Source organism: Leucopleurus acutus (genome assembly GCF_964270905.1).
Source record: "Leucopleurus acutus genome assembly, chromosome: 3".
Lineage (NCBI taxonomy): Eukaryota > Metazoa > Chordata > Mammalia > Artiodactyla > Delphinidae > Leucopleurus > Leucopleurus acutus.
This window is the reverse complement of record NC_139145.1, coordinates 11,294,589-11,312,398: the sequence shown is the minus strand read 5'-3', so window position 1 is coordinate 11,312,398 and position 17,810 is coordinate 11,294,589. Positions and strand designations below refer to the sequence as shown.

At 58.0% G+C, this 17,810-nt stretch overlaps 1 protein-coding gene across 2 annotated transcripts; it reads right to left on the bottom strand.

The window, feature by feature from the left end:
* Window positions 1–317: 317 nt before the first annotated feature.
* Window positions 318–17,670, bottom strand: COPE (COPI coat complex subunit epsilon). 2 transcript variants are annotated; one of them, XM_082835713.1, is made up of 10 exons: window positions 17,518–17,670; window positions 11,547–11,609; window positions 9,537–9,637; window positions 6,297–6,449; window positions 5,032–5,085; window positions 4,443–4,524; window positions 3,139–3,294; window positions 1,798–1,866; window positions 654–728; window positions 318–507 (listed from the first exon to the last, which is right to left on the bottom strand). In XM_082835713.1, exons 1-10 carry the CDS (start codon window positions 17,641–17,643, stop codon window positions 460–462), a joined length of 927 nt encoding a protein of 308 aa, XP_082691839.1. In that variant the 5' UTR covers window positions 17,644–17,670; the 3' UTR covers window positions 318–459. The 2 variants fall into 2 exon arrangements, with proteins under 2 accessions (XP_082691839.1, XP_082691840.1); XM_082835714.1 differs by lacking the exon at window positions 1,798–1,866.
* Between the last annotated feature and the right edge of the window lie 140 nt (window positions 17,671–17,810).

The following is a 17,810-nucleotide window of genomic DNA, read 5'->3' as shown; positions in this document are numbered from 1 at the left end:
GCAGACCACCCAGGGGTCCTGTGTTCAAATCCTGGTGTCCCTTGTGATGGCTGTGACTTCTCTGTGCTGCAGTTTCCTTGGATGCCAACTGGGCTTGGGGGACATGGCTGTGCCACCTGCAGCTCAGCAACATGAGGTGGCTGTTTGAGGGCAGGGGAGTCTCTACAGCTGCTGCTCACAGACCCTGGTCACCGGGGCCCCCTCCCAGCAACAGCCCTGGGTGATGGTGCCCAGGCCCCTCCCATCTGAGCCTTGGTTCCCACATGCTCCCCTCAAAATGGCTAGAGCAAACATGGATCCGGTGGGGATACCTGGAGTGGAGACATTTATTGACAAAAGGGGGGGCTGGGCTGGGCTTCCAGCCTCTGCTTCTGGCCAAACGGCAAGTGCCCGGTGGAGAGGGCAGCACAGCCCTGGCCTTGTATCCCCACAGCTCCAGAAACGCGTCTGGGGCCGGTCTCAGGCGCTGGGGGCGTAGTGCAGCACCAGCCGGTCAAAGTCGTTTTCCTTCAACGTGAATAGGGGGCGGGGAAGGGGGATGGGGGTGGGCAGAGAAAGGGGAGAACTTGTGAGCCAGGCCCCAAGTTCTGCGCTTTGCCTGGCAGAGCCTCGGGGGTCTAGGGCTCAGAGATGGGCCGCCTGCACAAGCTCACCTTGGCCTGGTACTCCTTGATGAAGGGGTGGGACCTGTGGGCGTCCTTCAGCTGGGACAGATAGCGGTTTGTCACCTGTGGGGGAGGCAAGGTTAGCTAAATATGGGGACTCCATGGTGGCTCTGACCTGCAGGGTAGGGAGTGGGGTGAAACAAGGGCCACCTGGCCAGACCCAGGCAAGAGCCCTGGTTTCCCCACATTTTCTCCATCACAACCTGCCGCCCTGGAACCATGCTGAATTCGAGAGGACCCTGGCAGGTGGGGAGCACCACCTGGCACAGAGCCTGCACTTGGTACATGCGTGAAGCATGCACCAGGTTCAGGGATGTGGGCTGGGCAGGGACCCAGGCCCTGGGAGAGGCAGGAGGCCAGGAGTGGAAGGCAGGTCAGGGAGCACGGGGCTGGGAAAGGAGATGGATTTGTTCTGGGCACGTCGTATGGAGACACCTCAGAGGTGGGCCCTCGCTCCCAGCCTCGCCCTACCCGCCAGGCTCAGCCCTGACCATTGGGGCTAGGGGCGTCTGTCTGGCTCTGTTTCTCCAAAACTGATAGTCTGGGGACGTCTCTGCGGTGAGTGGGAGAGTGGTCCTATCTGTCCTGCACCACCCCAGCCCTGAGGCTGTCTGGGGGGCTCTTCTTCGAGAAACTGGTGACAGACCATCATGAAGCCCCAAGGCAGGCCCCTGGCCGGCTGGGCAAGACACCTAAATGGGGCAGTGCCCCAGCGTCCTCCTCCCCGCCCTCAGACCAGGTAGGCTCAGCAGGATTGCTCCCCGGAGCCCTGTTTCTCTGTCCTGGTGTCCGCCCCCAATCCTGAGGTGGCACAGGCTGAGTCCCAGCCTGGGAGCCAAGCCTCAGCCCACTTGTCTGTAGGACCCACAGAGCAGCTGACCTGCAGCCCCGACCAGGGTGGGGACCCTGGGAGAGTACTTGCAATGCCAGCTTCCCGGGGCCGAGCTCAGCTGCACCCACTCGTGGGGAACAGGTTTTTGCCCCAAGGCCAGGCCAATCTTGAAGGTCAGACCCTGAGTCCCCAAGCTCCCTCTAGAGCCGGGGCCACACCAGAGACCCCTGCCCACCCCAGGCTGGCACCGTGAGGGCCGGAAAACACTCTGCACCTGGCTGAGGGTGGGGAGGGTCCTACCTCGGGAGGCTTGCCCAGGTGCTGGGACAGGACGATGAGGTTGATCAGGGTCTCAGGGTGGCCGCTGTCCTGGCAACACAAGGGGACACCAGACAGGCAGGGTCAGCTCCTCCAGGCCCCCATCTCAAGCAGGGCTGGGATTGCAAGACCCAGCATGCCCCCACCACTGGCCGCTCCGCAAGACAGTGACCTCAGGGCCCTCCCTTCTGCCTCCCCACACCGGCTGCTTTCCCAGTGAGCGTGCTGCTTCATGTGCAGACCAGTCTGACACAGAGCCCCCTTGCTTGTCGCAATTTGGGAGGGGCGTTTTTATCACAAATCTCAAAGTAATGGAGTCCAGACCAAGGCGGCCTCAACCTATCACAGCCCAGCTAGCTGCTCCTCCTGCTACAATGAAGCCTGAGACCGTGGGACAGACCCCTCCTGCCCTGCCTGCTCCCCAGGGGCATTGGCAGGAAGCTGCGGGAAATTACTAGAAACTCCAAGGGGGTGACCTCACCCCACCCGCCCATATTGGGCTCTGAGGCACAGGGAACTCTGGGAATCAGCTCGGCCGCTGCCTTGGCCAGGAACCCCAGCCAGAGCCCCTGGCTGGGGCGAGGCAGGGACATGCCGCTCAGGATGCAGGGCGCCACAGGCTCGAGGGGCTCCAGGGACCCAGGCCTCCTGCACAGATTTGGCTCCACCCCATGCTGCCCTTCTTTGCAGAGACCCGCATTCTCCCCACGAGCACGGGGCGCTCTGGTAGGCGAGGCAACTCCACACGGGCAGCCTGATGACACCAGCCAGCAGGAGCACCCGACTGACTCCCCTCAGCCTGGTCCCACTCGGCCAACAACCTGACGATAGCTCGGCCCCTCGCAGAGACGAGCATGGAGAAAGCTTCCCACTGGTGTCAGTGTCTCATTATATCAAACAACGTTTCAGATGGCAGCCGTGAGAAGACAACTGCGGCAGCCCTGAGTGCAGCACTCCAGGCCCTCTGCTCGACAAGGATGGGCAGAGGTGACACATCCCGTCGGCAGCCTGCTCTCCCCTCGGCAGCAAACGGGAGCTGTCTCTCCCAAACACAGACCCAGGTGAGGGATCACCACGAAAGGCCCCTGGCCAGGCAGCCAAGGTGTCAGTGAAGAGGAGACAGAGCGTGGGTCTGCTCAGCTCAGGCCGACGGGGGCCCAGGCTGACGGGATCCTCCCATTTCCAAGAGAAGTTAGAATCAGGACTGTCGCTTGCAATCCTGAGTTTTAACTGATATGGCATTAAAATCCCCACATGGCCACAAGGCAGGCCATGGGGTCTGTGGCACACCTGTTTCTGGGATGGGGCTGCGCCTGCCCATACCTTGTCCAGAGCCTCCTGCAGCACGCCCTCCGCGGCCTCCCACCGGCCCTGGGCCATGTGGCAGGCTGCCTGCCCACTGAGCAGCAGCAGGGTGGACGAACACTTGTCAGCCATCTCCTGGAAGATGTAGTAGGCGTCCTGCAGCTTCTCACCACCCTGCGGGGACAGCTGACATCACCGCTTTGTCACCCTGCTGCCCGGCCCTACCCTGCCTGCTCCCTCCTGGAGGGATCCCAGCACTTTGTGGAGACAATCCCAGTGCAGCCGGCCCACGGCAGGCAGTCTTTGGACACCGCCCCCTTCCCCGAAGAGACCCTTGTGCAGCTAGTGCTGTGAAGGGGCCAAAGCGGTATGCAGACCCCTCAAACCCGGCTCCCCAAGCCCTACGTTTATAGACTCGAAAGCCTCGGCTTCAAGAGGGAGAATCAGCGCATGGGCAACTGGGTCAAGGTCTGAGCTGGGACCACTGGGACACATGGCCCATCGGGGTGGCCTCTGCTCCAGCAGCCGTGAGCCCGACCGCCCGAATTCTGAATAAGAAGGTTCTGTCCGCCTGGTAAAGACACAGCGCCACACCTGCAGGGGAACCTGAGACCAAGATGTGCTTGTGAAAGACTGCTAGGCTATGGGAGAGAGGTGTTCGGGTTTGTCCCAATAAACTGAATGGATACTGTGGGGTGAGGACTCAGCCCTGCAAAGGGATGTGCAGATGCACACATACGAGGAGCACAATTTAAAAGGCCCGTACAAAGGAGCGACTCAGAGAAAGGAAGCCAAATGTCCAAATCCAGAAACGGGGCTGCTGCCAGGAGAGGGGTGCCCAGGCACGGGGGGGTGGGGGGCGGGCTCCAGGGGGGAAAGCGTGAGGGGGATACGGGCACCAACCCTGTGCTGGGAGCCCAGAGAGCAAGCTGAGCAGCAGCCAAGAGCAGGGCCAGCCCCAGAGGAGGGTGCGCTGCCAGCTGGCTGGCTCCGTGCACCCGGGCTGGGGGGCGGGAGGGGGTACGTGCAGGCAGAGGTACGCCGAGTCCGGTTCCATAAACCCCCAGTTTGTTCACTCTGGCTCTGGCCAAGCCTCTCGGCTGCAAGGAGCCAGAAGGGGTCAAGCCTGAGAGAGGGGGAAAACGTGCTGGGGCTCCTCCAGGGGACTAGCCCCCAAGAAAGCAGGAGGTCCAGTGCGTCTGTGGAACCCCACCTGCACCCTCCCCACAGGAGCAGCCAGCGCTGCGCACAGGGGGTCGCCGCCACCTCCTGGCTCCCGGATACTCCTGTCTCTCGTGCCCGCACACAAGCCGGGTACTCACCACAGCCAGGCTGACCCAGGCGGTGGCCAGCTGGGTGAGGGTGGCGTCCTCGTCCTGGTCCTGCATTTTCTTCAGCTCCTTCCTGGGGGCAGAGGAGAGAGGCAGGAGGTGCCCGGTAGCTGAGTGGCCAGTCACTGTGCCCCACCCCAGCCCGAATTCCTTGCTCACGAGGCCCCAGGACCTCAGGCCCCGGCCTGGCCACCCCCCATCCACGGCTGCACACGCCTCTGCGTGCTTGCAAAGCCCACCCCAACCCTGCAAGATGGGCCCCACTGCCTGCCTCACAGAAGGAAACTGAGGCACAGACAGTGACGCCCCTTGTCCCAGGCAACACCCTGCAGAGACGAGCAGGTAAACAATAGTGCAGTCACCCCAATGGACTAGAATGAAATAAATGGAGAAACACTCGTGTCACTGATAAGCAGAGCCAGGGGTAGCGCTCTGGGTGGTCCCCATGCCGCATGCACCCTTGAAGACAGCGGCCTGGCTGCTGGAGAACACAGGGTCCCAACATGGCCTGGCTGTTGCTAAGATACCCCCCCCCCATGCACAGGCCACAGCCCAGCAGCCCCGGTGGGGAAGGGCTTACCGGGCGAGGTCCAGGCGGTCTAGCTTCAGCAGGATCTGCACCGTCATGGCCATGCTGTGGGAAGGGCGGGCAGTCAGTGAACTCCCACCCCACTTTATCCTCCACCAGGAGCTCATTCTGTGTAAGCACCACCTTCCAGAAACCTCCCCTTGAGTGCTCAGGCCACCAGCCCCGCCTTACAGAGGGGAACTCTGAGGCTGACTGTCAGCCCAGCTGGGCCAAACCCAGACCTGGGCGCTGCTCGCTGGGCTGAGCACCCCATCGCTTCCCAGGCCCTGCACTCCCACCTGTCTCTGCTGAGTGTGCTTGGGCCGGGAGCTCCCATGGGGTCCCCAGGCTTGTGGCCCGCTCCCTGCCCGCCCCGTGGCTGGCCATCCCATCTGTACCCCCGTCTCCTTTCCAGAGTCCCAGATGAAGTGCTGCAGGGGAACACCTACTCCGTGCTTTCAGCGCCCACACCCACAGCCCCTCGCCTCGAGCCCAGACAGCTGTGACCACCGATCACTGATGTGGCCACTTGTTCCCGAGTTTTCCCCCCAGAACGTGACGCAGCACCCAGACCAGCCCGAGGAGAAGCATGAGAAACATTCGTGGGGTGCACTGCCTCACCAGCCGTGTAACATGCCTATTGCAAACCCTTCTCTGGATCAGGTGGGACATCAACGGATATGAAGGAACACGTGGTGACCAACTAACCAAGGGAAGGCAGAAACCAGAGCGCTCATGGGGGAGAATGGCTGCACCCTGCAGGGCTGGAGTCCTGGCTGCAGGGAGCCGGACACAGCACAGCCCAGAGCCACCTCCTGGGGTGGGGGTGGAGCCGACAGCAGGCTGCAGGGCGCTCCAGTGCCCAGGACCGGAGTGCCCTGAGGGCCGGTCTCAGAGGAGGGTCCGTGGGGCCCAGGGAGGACATGGAAATCCAGGGCCCAAGGCAGAGAAACACAAGCCTTCATGGGAGAAGGGAGGGTGCAGAAATCTCAGGCAGAGACAAAGGTGCTTTCTGCTCTGCTCCTGGGAACAGAGGGTTTTCAGCCCCGGGTGATGTGTCCTCAGAGCAATGGCCCAGCCATGCGGAAAAGTGTGTCTCCTGGACGGAGAACAAGAGCTGCAGCCTAAATGGGAGGCCCATGCCCCATCCCAGCCCCTCTCTTTCAGAGCAGCCCCCTTGCCGTTCCTATGACGATGGCTGATGAGGCCCTGAGCTGCTTGGACACCAGAGGAGCCACTCATGCTGGCCGTTCCCCCAGTGCAGGACAGCCACTCACCACTCCAGGCTATCCCCTTGATGCAGGGTGCGCAGGGCCGCATCTGGGTTCTGGTTGTGGAAGTAGATGGAGGCAGCCATGAGCAGGAAGGTGGTGTTGGTCACGTCCACGGTCCGGCTCATCTCCCGGTCCAGCTCGGCCACGATCCCATCCCTGCGAGATGCAGCTGCTCAGAGCCCGAGACAGGGGCAGGAGGCGGCCTCTCCCCCGTAGGAACCTACCGAGGGCGAGTCAGGCCCCCTGGGGCACAAAGCAGCGGAGGGCAGGATAGGCCCAGCTATCTCTGCCAAGCCCCACTAGGTGCCAGTCTTGCCATCTCCCCACCAGGCACTCCTCACCCCTCACATAAACACGCAAACCAAGGCCAGGAGAAGTAGGGTTGGGTGCTCCAGGCCCAATGGGGAGTGTGGGGCAGGAAGGGCCATGCCCGGCTCTGCCCACGAAGCAGCATAAACGACCATCCAGGTCTCGAGCTCCACTGGCCCTCAGTGCTCGGGGGCTGAGGTGTCCACGCCGCCCCACATGCACAGGGACAGGCTAGCTCAATGGGGACACCTCCACAGGGACATGAGGCCACACAGGTAAACCTCACACTGGCGATGTCACCAACTTCCCGAGGAGGCCAGTGGTCTCAGCAGAGGGTCCTGATCTACCTCGGTCAGCGTCAGGCCTGGGTCCTGAGGGCGGCTGTGCAGGACGACACCCCACTGACAGGGTGGCTGCCCCCCGGTTCCCGAGCTTGGTGTGCAGGCTGCTCCCGGCAAGTGGACGTCATGCGCGACTGGGGGCTGGGAGCCGGCAGCAGGCTGGAGTTCAGGCTTGCCCGAGGACCAGCCGGACGCCCTCACCCGCCACAGGACACCAGAGTCTCGGTCTGCTTAACTGAAACGAGGAGCTGCAACTCCTTGTTTCAAAGGGCTGCTGAGCGGTTAATGAGAGAAGGGAGGCAAGGGTCCGGCCCTGTGTCACTGCTGGACAAATGCTGTGGCTTGGGACACACAGTCTCAACAAGCGTATACGTTTCATGCGGGTTGCTGGGGGCTGGTGGCCAAGTGCCTGTGTACCTGAGAGCCCCTGGAGGGCAGGGATGTGCCTATTACTCCCTCTGCGCCCACCAGAGAGTGCCTGACGGACAAATGACTTCAAATCTGAGTCCCTTCCCCGCTCTGCACAGAAGGGCTGTGCACAGGGATCACACAGGGTTGGCGTGAGGAGCCGCAAGGCCACGTCCCAAAGCTTCCTGCCTGGTTCCTGGCACACAGGCTGTGAACACGGTGCCTGCTCTTGTCCTTGTAACCTCGGTGCTGTACGTTGTTCCTGGAACACGTTGTGGTTACCCTTACGGGCTCCAGCACTTTCTCCACCACCTGCTCGCTGGGCAGTCTGTATGGGGTGGTGGTTTGTACTGCCAGGATGGACGCACCAAGAGCCGCTCTGCTTTCCCGAGCACCTGCTCCACGCCGTGGGCTTCCTGCGGGTTCTTTTCTGTAGTGCTCACAGCAGCCCTGGGGCTCCCTCCCCTTCCGAAAGGAGAATGGGGTTTGTCACCCCAGTTAGAGACGTGCACAGAGAGGGTGAAGGGATGGCCTCAGGAGGCTGCCTGTCTTAGTGTCCTGGGGTTGCTGTCACAGAGCCCACAAACCAGGGAGGGGATCAAAACAACAGGGGTTTATTCTCTCCCAGTTCTGGAGGCCAGCAGTCTAAAATCAAAGTGCTGGCGGGATTGGTTCCTTCCTCCAAGGGAAGATCGGTCCTGGTCCTTTCTCCTGGAGCTGCAGCAGTCCTTGGCTTGTGTCTCTTTCACCCCAATCTCTGCCTCCATCTTCATGCAGCCTCCGCATCTGTGTCTTCTCTTCCATCTCTTATGAAGATACCAGTCACCGGATTTAGGGCCCACCTTATATGCAAGATGATCTCAAGATCCTTAACCACTTACATCTGCAAAGACCCCCATTTCCAATGAGGTCAGGTTCACAGGTCCTGGGGGTCAGGACATGGACATGTCTTTTGGGAGTCCCCATTCAGCTGCCACTGCTTAAGCCTCTCTGAGTAAATCCTTCAAGTGTCTGTGGACGAAGGAGCCTGATCACAGAAGGTGAAGCACAGGGCGCTGCCCTCCACAAGGAAGGAGCAGAGGTGGGGGTCACAGCAGACAGTCGTACCCACACTTGGGACTCACAGATGGCGGCAGCAGCCTCCGAGGAAAGCGTACTGTCAACAAGGTCATGACCACATCCTGGTCTATTAAGTTCCACAGGGCAGAGATCGGGGGGAGGGCCCCTCTGTGAGGCGTCACAGTGCTGTGAGGGGCGGCCTGGGTGGTGGAAGGGCCCTGGGGCTGGGACAGGTAGGCGGGAATCGGCTCACAGAAGAGAGTGGCTCCCTGTCATGGGCTGTGCTGCCCCAGCCTTCCATCCCAGCTGCCCTCTGGGGAGTGTTTTACGTCCGAAATCCCAGGGGGCCTCAAGACCAGCCCATTCCGAGGGGCGGGGGAAACCGAGGTGCAGAGGGGCCACGGGGCCTGCTGCGTCAGGCTGGTGCTCCACGCACAGGTGAGGCAGGGCCACACGGCCCCCACCTGCAGAGGCCGAGTTCACGTGCACCAGGGCGAGCACCCCAGCCAGCAAGGAACAGCCCATGCACCTGCCTGTGCAGGAACCACCTGAGGCCAGCAGGGCTGGACTGTGAGCTGTCTCAGACCCCAACGGAGCAGCAGGTAACAGGCGGGCCTGGTCCTGGGATGCTCAGCACTTCCAGGTCCCCATAGCCCGGACCACCCCACCTCTCCTGGCCATCGCCTGAGGGAGTTTGATGACTGCTGGTCTGTGGCACAGGTGGACACACCCAGCTCAGGGTGAAGACTTGCTGTCCCCTCCCACCCTCCATCTGGGCGGAGATGCAACGATGCGTAGTGTGGCTGCCATTCCCTCCCCTGCACAGTGGGTGAGCAGCAATGGCTGGAAGACTGGCTGCAGGGTCCCCACCCTTATGTACCAGGGGAGGTCCTCCTGGCAAGAATGAGGCCCTCACAGTCCCTAGGTATCTGTACACAAGTCCTCATCTCTGATCCCCAGCCCCCCGCCCCCTTTGAAGCAGGGTCCATCACAGCCTCCCACTGAGCAAGTGAGGGAAACTGAAGCTCAGAGAGGTGAGAGGGCAGAGGAGGGATGTCAACTAGACATCCTCTGCCCACCCAGGCCCATCCACCGTGCCCCAGGCCTGCCCCCCACCCAACCTCACCGCCGGCTGTCGCTAGCCAGGTACTCAGCAAACATGCGCACGGCCTGGAGCTCTGGGGCCGAGGAGGGCTTGATCTCATCCAGGACCACGCCGTACTTCCTCTGTGGGCAAGACAAGCAGGCTGTCAGCTCCGCCCGAACTCCCCGTGGGGTTTATATGTTCTCAGACCCCAAGAACATACAAGGGCTTCTTGGCTCTAGCACTGCCCTGGTGGAGCCCCAATACCAGGGGCCGGTGTCCACCACTCCCAGGGACCCCCTCAGCCCACGGGTGCCATCCCCGCTGGAGTGCGCTGTGGAAGCCAGCACAGCATCACTCGTTAGCTGTCGTGCCACGCTGTCCACTGCTCTAGCCGGAGACCCTGGCAGCTCACTGTTCAGCCCCTGGTGGTGAAGTGACGGGGTGAGGGCCCCGCCAGCTCTGGGGGTGGGGTGCGGTGGTGTCACCAGGGGCAGGGGGTCTGGGCACTGGCTTCTATTGAGCAGAACATGCACCCCACCGACAGACACCCAGCAGGGAGGTCACTGCAGGGAGGGGAACTGGAATCAGGGACCCATTTTTCACTCTTTCTTTCTAGGTAGTTTCAGTATTTTCGTTGCCACCGACATGTATTCATCTTTTAAAGATATACATACACACACGAATATATGAACACATCCAAGGACATTCTGGGGCGCACCGGGGCACCCTACTCTGCTGGGGACCACACACACTGTCTGGGCCCCAACTTCACCCTGGAGGTTGGTGGGGGGAGGGTGGTGAGGGGGGCTTGGTCCACAAGGTGGAAGTTCCATCAGGTTCCAGAACGCTCCATAGAGGGAAAGATGCAAACAGACCTGGGAAGCCACCCGAGGCCTGATGTGAGGTGGGGGCATCTGTGGAGCCATGTACCCACAACAGAGCAGTCTATGGCTGTGGCTGTGGGACGAGGTTGGCGGGAGGCTGGTGGGTCTGGGGTGGGAACAGGGCGGGGCACAATTCAATCCTGTCTGCAGAGTCCAGATTGTTTTTAGAACAGAAGAATGCAGTCTTACTGCATTATCAGGGTAATGCTGCTTTTTAAAAACCCTAGCGTCTGTGGAAGCAACCTAAATGTCCATCAACAAAGGAATGGATAAAGAAGACGTGGTACATATATACAATGGAATATTACTCAGCCATAAAAAAGAACAAAATAATGCCATTTGCAGCAACGTGAATGGACCTAGAGATTCTCAAACTGAGTGAAGTAAGTCAGAAAAAGAAAAATATCATAAGATATCGCTTATATGTGGAATCTAAAAAAAGACTACAAATGAACTTACCTACAAAACTGAAGTAGAATTACAGATGTAGAAAATAAACTTATGGTTACCAGGGTTGGGTAAGGGGTCTGGGAGGAGGGATAAATTGGAAGATTGGGATTGACACATACATGCTACTGTATACAAAATAGATAACTAATAAGGACCTACTGTACAACACAGGGAACTCTACTCAGTACTCTGTAATGACCTATATGGGAAAAGAATCCCAAAAAAAAAGTGGATATATGTATTTGTATAACATATTCACTTTGCTGTACACCTGAAACTAACACAACATTATAAATAAATTATACCCCAAATAAAAGAAAGAAAAGAACCTAGTGTCTAAACTGTGGGTTTTGGCTAATAACAGTATCAATATCACTGCATTGATTGTAACAAAAGCACCCTGCCAACCCGAAATGTTAATAAGAGAAAATGCCTGTGTGGGGGGTGGGCATTTGGAATTCTCTTTGCCATCTGCTCAGTTATTCTGTAAACCCAGAACTGTACTGAACAAGTGAAATCTATCGATTAAGTATAAAAAGAAAAGCAAGAAATCCCAACATTGGCCCTCTGGCCTGGTGCTCCAGGGCCTCAGGGACACTGCCACCTTCTTGTGGTGGCCACACCAGCTGCTCGTGGTCCCCGCCCCTGCCGACACTCTGTTCCTTACTCTCCTTCCCCAGGGTGTTGGCAGTCATGGTCAACGGCCCACACTCACCTGTGCCAGGTACGCTCTGTACAGGAAGACATCCCTTTCCACATCTCTCTCCAGGCTTGACGGCTGTGGAAAAGCAGGTCAGAACTCTTGGGGGCTACGTGCCCAACAGGCCCTCAGAGGCCACAAGTGGGCAGCTTTCTCAGTGGAGTCTGGGTCCTAGTCCCGGCCCTGGCTCTCAGCTGCCTATGACCTTAGGCAGCAGGAGAGCAGCCTCCACTGAGGGCATGCGGTGTGCTGGGCACCTCATTCTGTGCCACCCTGACATCTCCCTGGGAAAGGAGGTTCGACCGTCACCCCCATCCATTCAGGTGAGGGATGGGGGCACCAAAAGTGCTGAAACTGCTCCAGCCACACAGCAGGGGCCAGGGCAGAGCCCACGCTTCTGACCACTGGACACGTGGCTGCTTGTGTCAAGGCAGAAGGACCCCAGGGTGCAGTGGATCAAAACAGAAGCTGCTCAACAGTATGGGTGGTCCGAGGACAGCAAGGGGTGGGGGTGGGGGTAGGTATGGGAACGCCCTGATGCCCAAGTTTGTACAAGCCTAGCAAACAGGCCTGGGAGGATTCCTATCCGGACATGAATGGTGGATACTGGAGAAGGGATGGGACCCAGCGGGAGACATGCGAAAGGGACTTACTTTCTGTAATGAATACTTCCATGCCTCTTGTTCCTGTCCTGCTTTTGTTTCAAAACGTTCTTTAAACGTGACAAACAGGAGAGATGAAGGTCTGCCTCACTCGGAGGACCTTTCTGGGAGAGCTCAGCTTGGCTGCCCCAGCATAGCGATGTCTGGGTCTAGCCAGGCTGGGTGAGACCTTGGGGACCGCCCTATACTCAGGGACGAGGCCCACGGGCCACACTCCCTCAGCCCAGCCACCACACAGAACCCAGAAGCAGGTGTGAGGTGACCTCCTACAGGGTTCACTGTGGGACTGCGAGGGAGGCCCCCACGAGGCTACGGGCAGGTGAGGGACCCTTCCTCGGAAGATTGGACCACGCCCCAGGGTGCTGGCTGACTTCCTGTGGGCCCTGTGGCACCTGGGGTGGCACAGAGCAACTCAGCCTAGAGGGCACGAGGGTGCTGGGACAGGCCACCTGGGGGCTGGGAGAGGAAAGTGACATGGGGGAAGGGGGCCCGGCCACCTTGGAGTCACTACTCCAACAACCTCTAAACCACAGGGCCTGAGGAAAAGCACAGAGAGAATGAACAGCCTGTCCAGCTGCCAGAGCACAGGGACAAATGTTCTGGAGCCCCGCCGGTGGGAGCACGCCAGGACTGCTCTCCCCCGAGGCTGAGAACCAGACTCCTAGTCCCCAGGCCTTCTTCCCAGCCTAAGGGGGCGAGGGCGCTGAACGTGTCCTCCTCCCAGGCCAAGGGAGACTGCGAACAAGAAGCCTGGCTCCTGGCCCCAGCCAGACTCAGGCCAACTTTGCCTGGGGGTCCCAGCAGCTTGCTCTGGCCTTGGTGGCCAGGCTGGGGATCCAGCCATGATTTGGAACACGGTGTCCTCTATATGAGTGACTCTGAAATGACCCTCAGAGGTGGTCACTGGTGAGGGCAACCCACCTGGGGTCCCCATACCACCCTCAGTAAAAAAAGAGACAAATGTTGGCTGTTGCTATCTTTGAAGCAGGGACACAGTGGGATGCCTTGTGGGGGACCAGGGTCCCAGAGGCAACTCTGAGCCTCAGCTGCCCCCTCTGTAAAACAGGCACCACCACTGACCCTGCAGGACTGCCAAGGGGGGTCACCGAGACCCCACACACTGACGCTCAGGACCCTCTCAATCAGCCAAAGAGAGAAGAGCTTCTGGGAGGTGTAAGAACAAGGACAGATGTACAGACCAGGGAACACCAGGGACTGTGATGCATGCCACCAGGTGAGTGGTCTGGTCCCCAGTCCTGACAGCTCATCAGAATCACCTGGGAGCTCAGAAACCAGAAAAGCCAGGAGGCTTATGCCCACCAATGACGTCCAACCCCGAGGTGGCCTCAAACTGCCTTTAAACAGCTCAGAGGTGCAGCCAGACCTGAGAGCAAGGGGTACTGTAAAGGGAAGTCGGTGATGGGGTTTGGCAAGGAGGATCACGTTCCCTCCCCTTACTGGCCATCAGTGTCCCCTGACCACAGTCGACGGTCAGCTCCTGGAGGCTTTCTTAGCTGCTTCATCCCTAACACCTGTGCAGTGCCTGCCATCTTGTGGGCACTTGCGAAATGTCTGACAGGTAGGGAAACAAACATCATCATGATGCCAGCACCGAGACACACCAGGTGTTCTACCTGGCGCCACCTCTGGTGGTGCCTGAGGTTGCTGGGGCTGCTATAACTAACCACCAGCTGGGCTGGGGGGTGTGCTTAAAGAAACAGAAACGTATTCTCTCATGGTTCTGGAGGCCAGAAGTCCGAGATCAGGCAGAGCTGTGCGCCTTCCATAGGCTCTCTGGGAGGACCCTTCTTTGCCTCATCCGGCTTCTGGTGGCTCCAGGTAGTCCCTGGCTTGTGGCTGCCTCACCCCCACCTCTGCCTCCATCTTTTCTGTCTGCCTCAAGCCTCTCTCTTAGAAGGACACCAGTCATTGGATTTAAGGTCTACCCCAGCTGATCTTGTCTAGAGATCCTTCACTGAATTACAGCTGCAAAGACTCTTTTCCAAATAAGTCACATTCACAGGTCCCGGGTGAACGTATGTTTTCAGGGACACCATTCAACCCAGTACAGGCTGCCTAAGAAGGTTTAGGTGGCCTGTGGACCAGAATCAAATCACGTCTAATGGCCCAGCAGGGACAGGACTCCCACTCTTCTGGATGCGTCAGGTAGAATCTCTTGGTTTGGTGCCGGTGCATCTTTACCACGTTGCTAAAGAGGGTGTAGCTCCCCCAGCTCAGAGGTTTGGCCACAGTGTGCCTCCAGCAAGAGTGACTGCTGAGGGCTTCCCTGGTGGCGCAGTGGTCAAGAACCTGCCTGCCAGTGCAGGGGACATGGGTTCGAGCCCTGGTCCGGGAAGATCCCACATGCTGTGGAGCAACTAAGCCCGTGCGCCACAACTACTGAGCCTGCGCTCTAGAGCCCGTAAGCCACAACTACTGAGCCTGCACTCTAGAGCCTGCATGCCACAACTACTGAAGCCCATGCACTTAGAGCCCGTGCTCCTCAACAAGAGAAGCCACCACAATGAGAAGCCCACGCACCACAACGAAGAGTAGCCCCTGCTCGCCGCAACTAGAGAAAGTCTGTGTGCAGCAACGAAGACCCAACACAGCCAAAGATAAATAAAAAAAAATAAAAAAAAAAAACTGTTGGGACTTCCCTGGGGATTAAAAATCCGCCTGCCAACGCAGGGGACATGGGGTTCACTCCCTGGTCCGGGAAGATCCCACATGCCGCAGAGCAACTAAGTCCGCGAGCCACAACTACTGAAGCCTGCGCGCCTAGAGCCCGTGCTCTGCAACAAGAGAAGCCACCGCAATGAGAAGCCCGCGCACCGCAACGAAGACCCAACACAGCCAATAAATAAGTAAATAAATAAATAAGAGTGCTGATCTGGTTTCCTTTGTTTTCCATCACTCTCTACATACAGCAGGTCATGCTGATTCCTTCAGCAGGGAGGCAAAGTTTGCATATTATGATACAATAAGACGGAAAGAACACATTGCTGTAATGTAAGCAGAACAGACACACAACAGAAGACAGACGGCGGATCATGAGTATAACACTGAACCTCACAGGGACCCTACTGAGATGAATGTCATCGTTCCCATTTGACAGGAGGGGAAAGTGAGGCTCAGAGAGGTGCAGTGACTCAGCCCGGGGTGCAGAGAGAACACAGAAGAGACAGAATCTGAGCCCAGGTCTGTCTCAATCTTCTCATGATCTACACTACCTCAGCAAGGAGGCATGTAACAACCATGGCGCCAAACGGACAAGGTCCCCCAGAGATGTCCATACCAGTCCCTGGGGCCTGTGAACAGCTTACGTTACATCACGAAAGGGACTTCACAGGTGTGATTAAGATTATGGACCCTAAAAATGGAGACACTATGCTGGGTTATCTGGGAGGATCCAGTCTAATCACGGAAACCCTTAAAAGCAGAGGACTTTTAGACGAAAGAAATGAAGAAGGGGAAATTCGAGAGACTCCAAGTGAGAACCCTGTGGCTGGTTCTGAGATGGAAGGGTGATATGCGGGGTTGAGGACTGGAGAGAAGCATCCAGAAGCCTCCAGGAGCTAAGGGTGGTCCCTGGCCAAGAGGCAGCAACTTGAACAAGTTAGGAAGGTGCTTCTTCCCCAGGACCTCCAAAAAAGGACACAGCTGGGCCAACACCTTGATTTTAGCCTGGTGAAGTGGTGTTGGACTTCTGACTTACAGAAGCTGCGAGATAATAAACGTGTGCTGCCTGACTTAAGCTGTCGTTTGGTAATTTGTCACAGTGGCAATGGAAAACTAATACCGTCATGCACATGTTATTTCAACGATTCCTAATCTCTTACTGAAGTCTGTTTGAGGTTTTACCCCCCATTACGCAGATGACACTCAGGGACATGGGGTTCACTGCCAAAGGCCAGAAGGGAAAGCAAGCCTTCCTTACTTCAGAATCCAAATTCCTCCCAACCCTCTGGCTGCCTCTGGGAAGATGTCTGCAACTCCCTTGTGTGGCGCTCCGATGGCCTCCCACACCTTCAGAATAAAATCCAAACCCCTGCTGTGGCCCTTCAGGCCCTGCCCCTCACTCTGCCCACCTCCTTCTTCATCTCCGCCACTGTGCTCACCTCACTCCTGCCACACCACCCTCATGCCTTGACTACATGGAGCTCACTGTTGCCTCAGCACCTTTGCAGCAACTTATGGGGTTAGAGCCTTCTCAAGGTTTGGTCACAGGTTAAAATGGCAGTCAGAGAGCCCTGATCTGACCACTCCCACGTGAAGCAGCCCCCACCCCCATTTCTGATCAGCACTTTTTTATCTCCCCTCTCCCCTAGAGGACTCAAACTGAAAACTATGTATTCTCTTCCTTGGTTACTTGTTTACTCTCTTCAGGACACTACACCATGAGGGATGGCAAAGACCCTGTCATGTTCACTGCTCTTAAAAATTCTCCAATGGCTCACTCTCAAAGTGACAGTACCATCCATGTGCCTCCCCAAATGGTGCTGCTCGTGGGCCCTGCTGCCCCCTCTCCTGTCACCCACTCACCGCCTGGTTGCCTGGGCCCTGCCTTGAAGGGCTACATTTTCTAGCTCTCAAACAGCCAGGCTCACTCCCACAACTCTCCGTCGCACCACCTCCTGACATCTTGTTTATTTACTTGTTTACTGTCTGTCTCCTTGGGAGCTGAGGCTTCCAAGAGAGCTGGGAGTTGTGTCTATTTTGTCACTGCTTTGAGCCCAGCACTAATATCCTGCCTGGCCCATACAGATGCTCAATGAGGAATGCGTGAATGAATGAATGCGCAAGTCTGGGGAGAAATAACCTGGTTAGTGGGGCAGGGTAACGAGCGAGAAGCCATTTCTCTCCTGAGCCTCCCTTTTCTCACCTGTAAAATGAGGATAAACAACAGTCCCTACTTCACGGGTATTGAGGGCATGGCGGCACAGTGTGGGTGCTCAACAGATGGAAACTATTATTGTTGTTGCTGTCTTAATGATTACTACTGTAGCGTAGTATCATTACCATTGTTATTATTACTATAGCGGTATGAACCCCTCTCTTACCCAAATGCCTCCCAAGGCTCAGTCTGAGAGAGCGCTCAGAGTGAGAAGTATCGTTAAAGTGTTACTGCTTTGAGTTTGGTCATAGGACAAGGATAATTCTTCACCGCGCTCTGAAGAGATGTGGCGGCGTGGTGGGGGCGCGGGGATGAAACGGCGCGAGGCGAAGAGGGAGGGTTTTTAAAACCAGAGCGCGACCCGCAGCCACCAGGAAGTGTCTTCCGCCTCCGCCCCCAAGGTCCCCCAGCCCCGCAGCCGCCGCACCTTCACCCGCTGCGCCTCGTTGATGCACTGCTGGTAGCTGCCAATGTAGAAGGCATTCTTCACGTCGAACAGCTCGTCCACCTCCCCGGAGCCTCCAGAGGCTGAGCAAGGAGCCGGAGGCGCCATATTGCTGGCCGCTCACCCGCTACTCCCACTGAGAGACACGTCGGCCGGAAGGAGGGAGTCACCGCGGGGCACGCCGGGAAATGTAGTTTACTCGTTCATCCCTAGAGATGAGCCAATGGGAGACTCAAACGGGAGTCAAAGGGGCGGGAGACGCAAGTGCGTCTCGC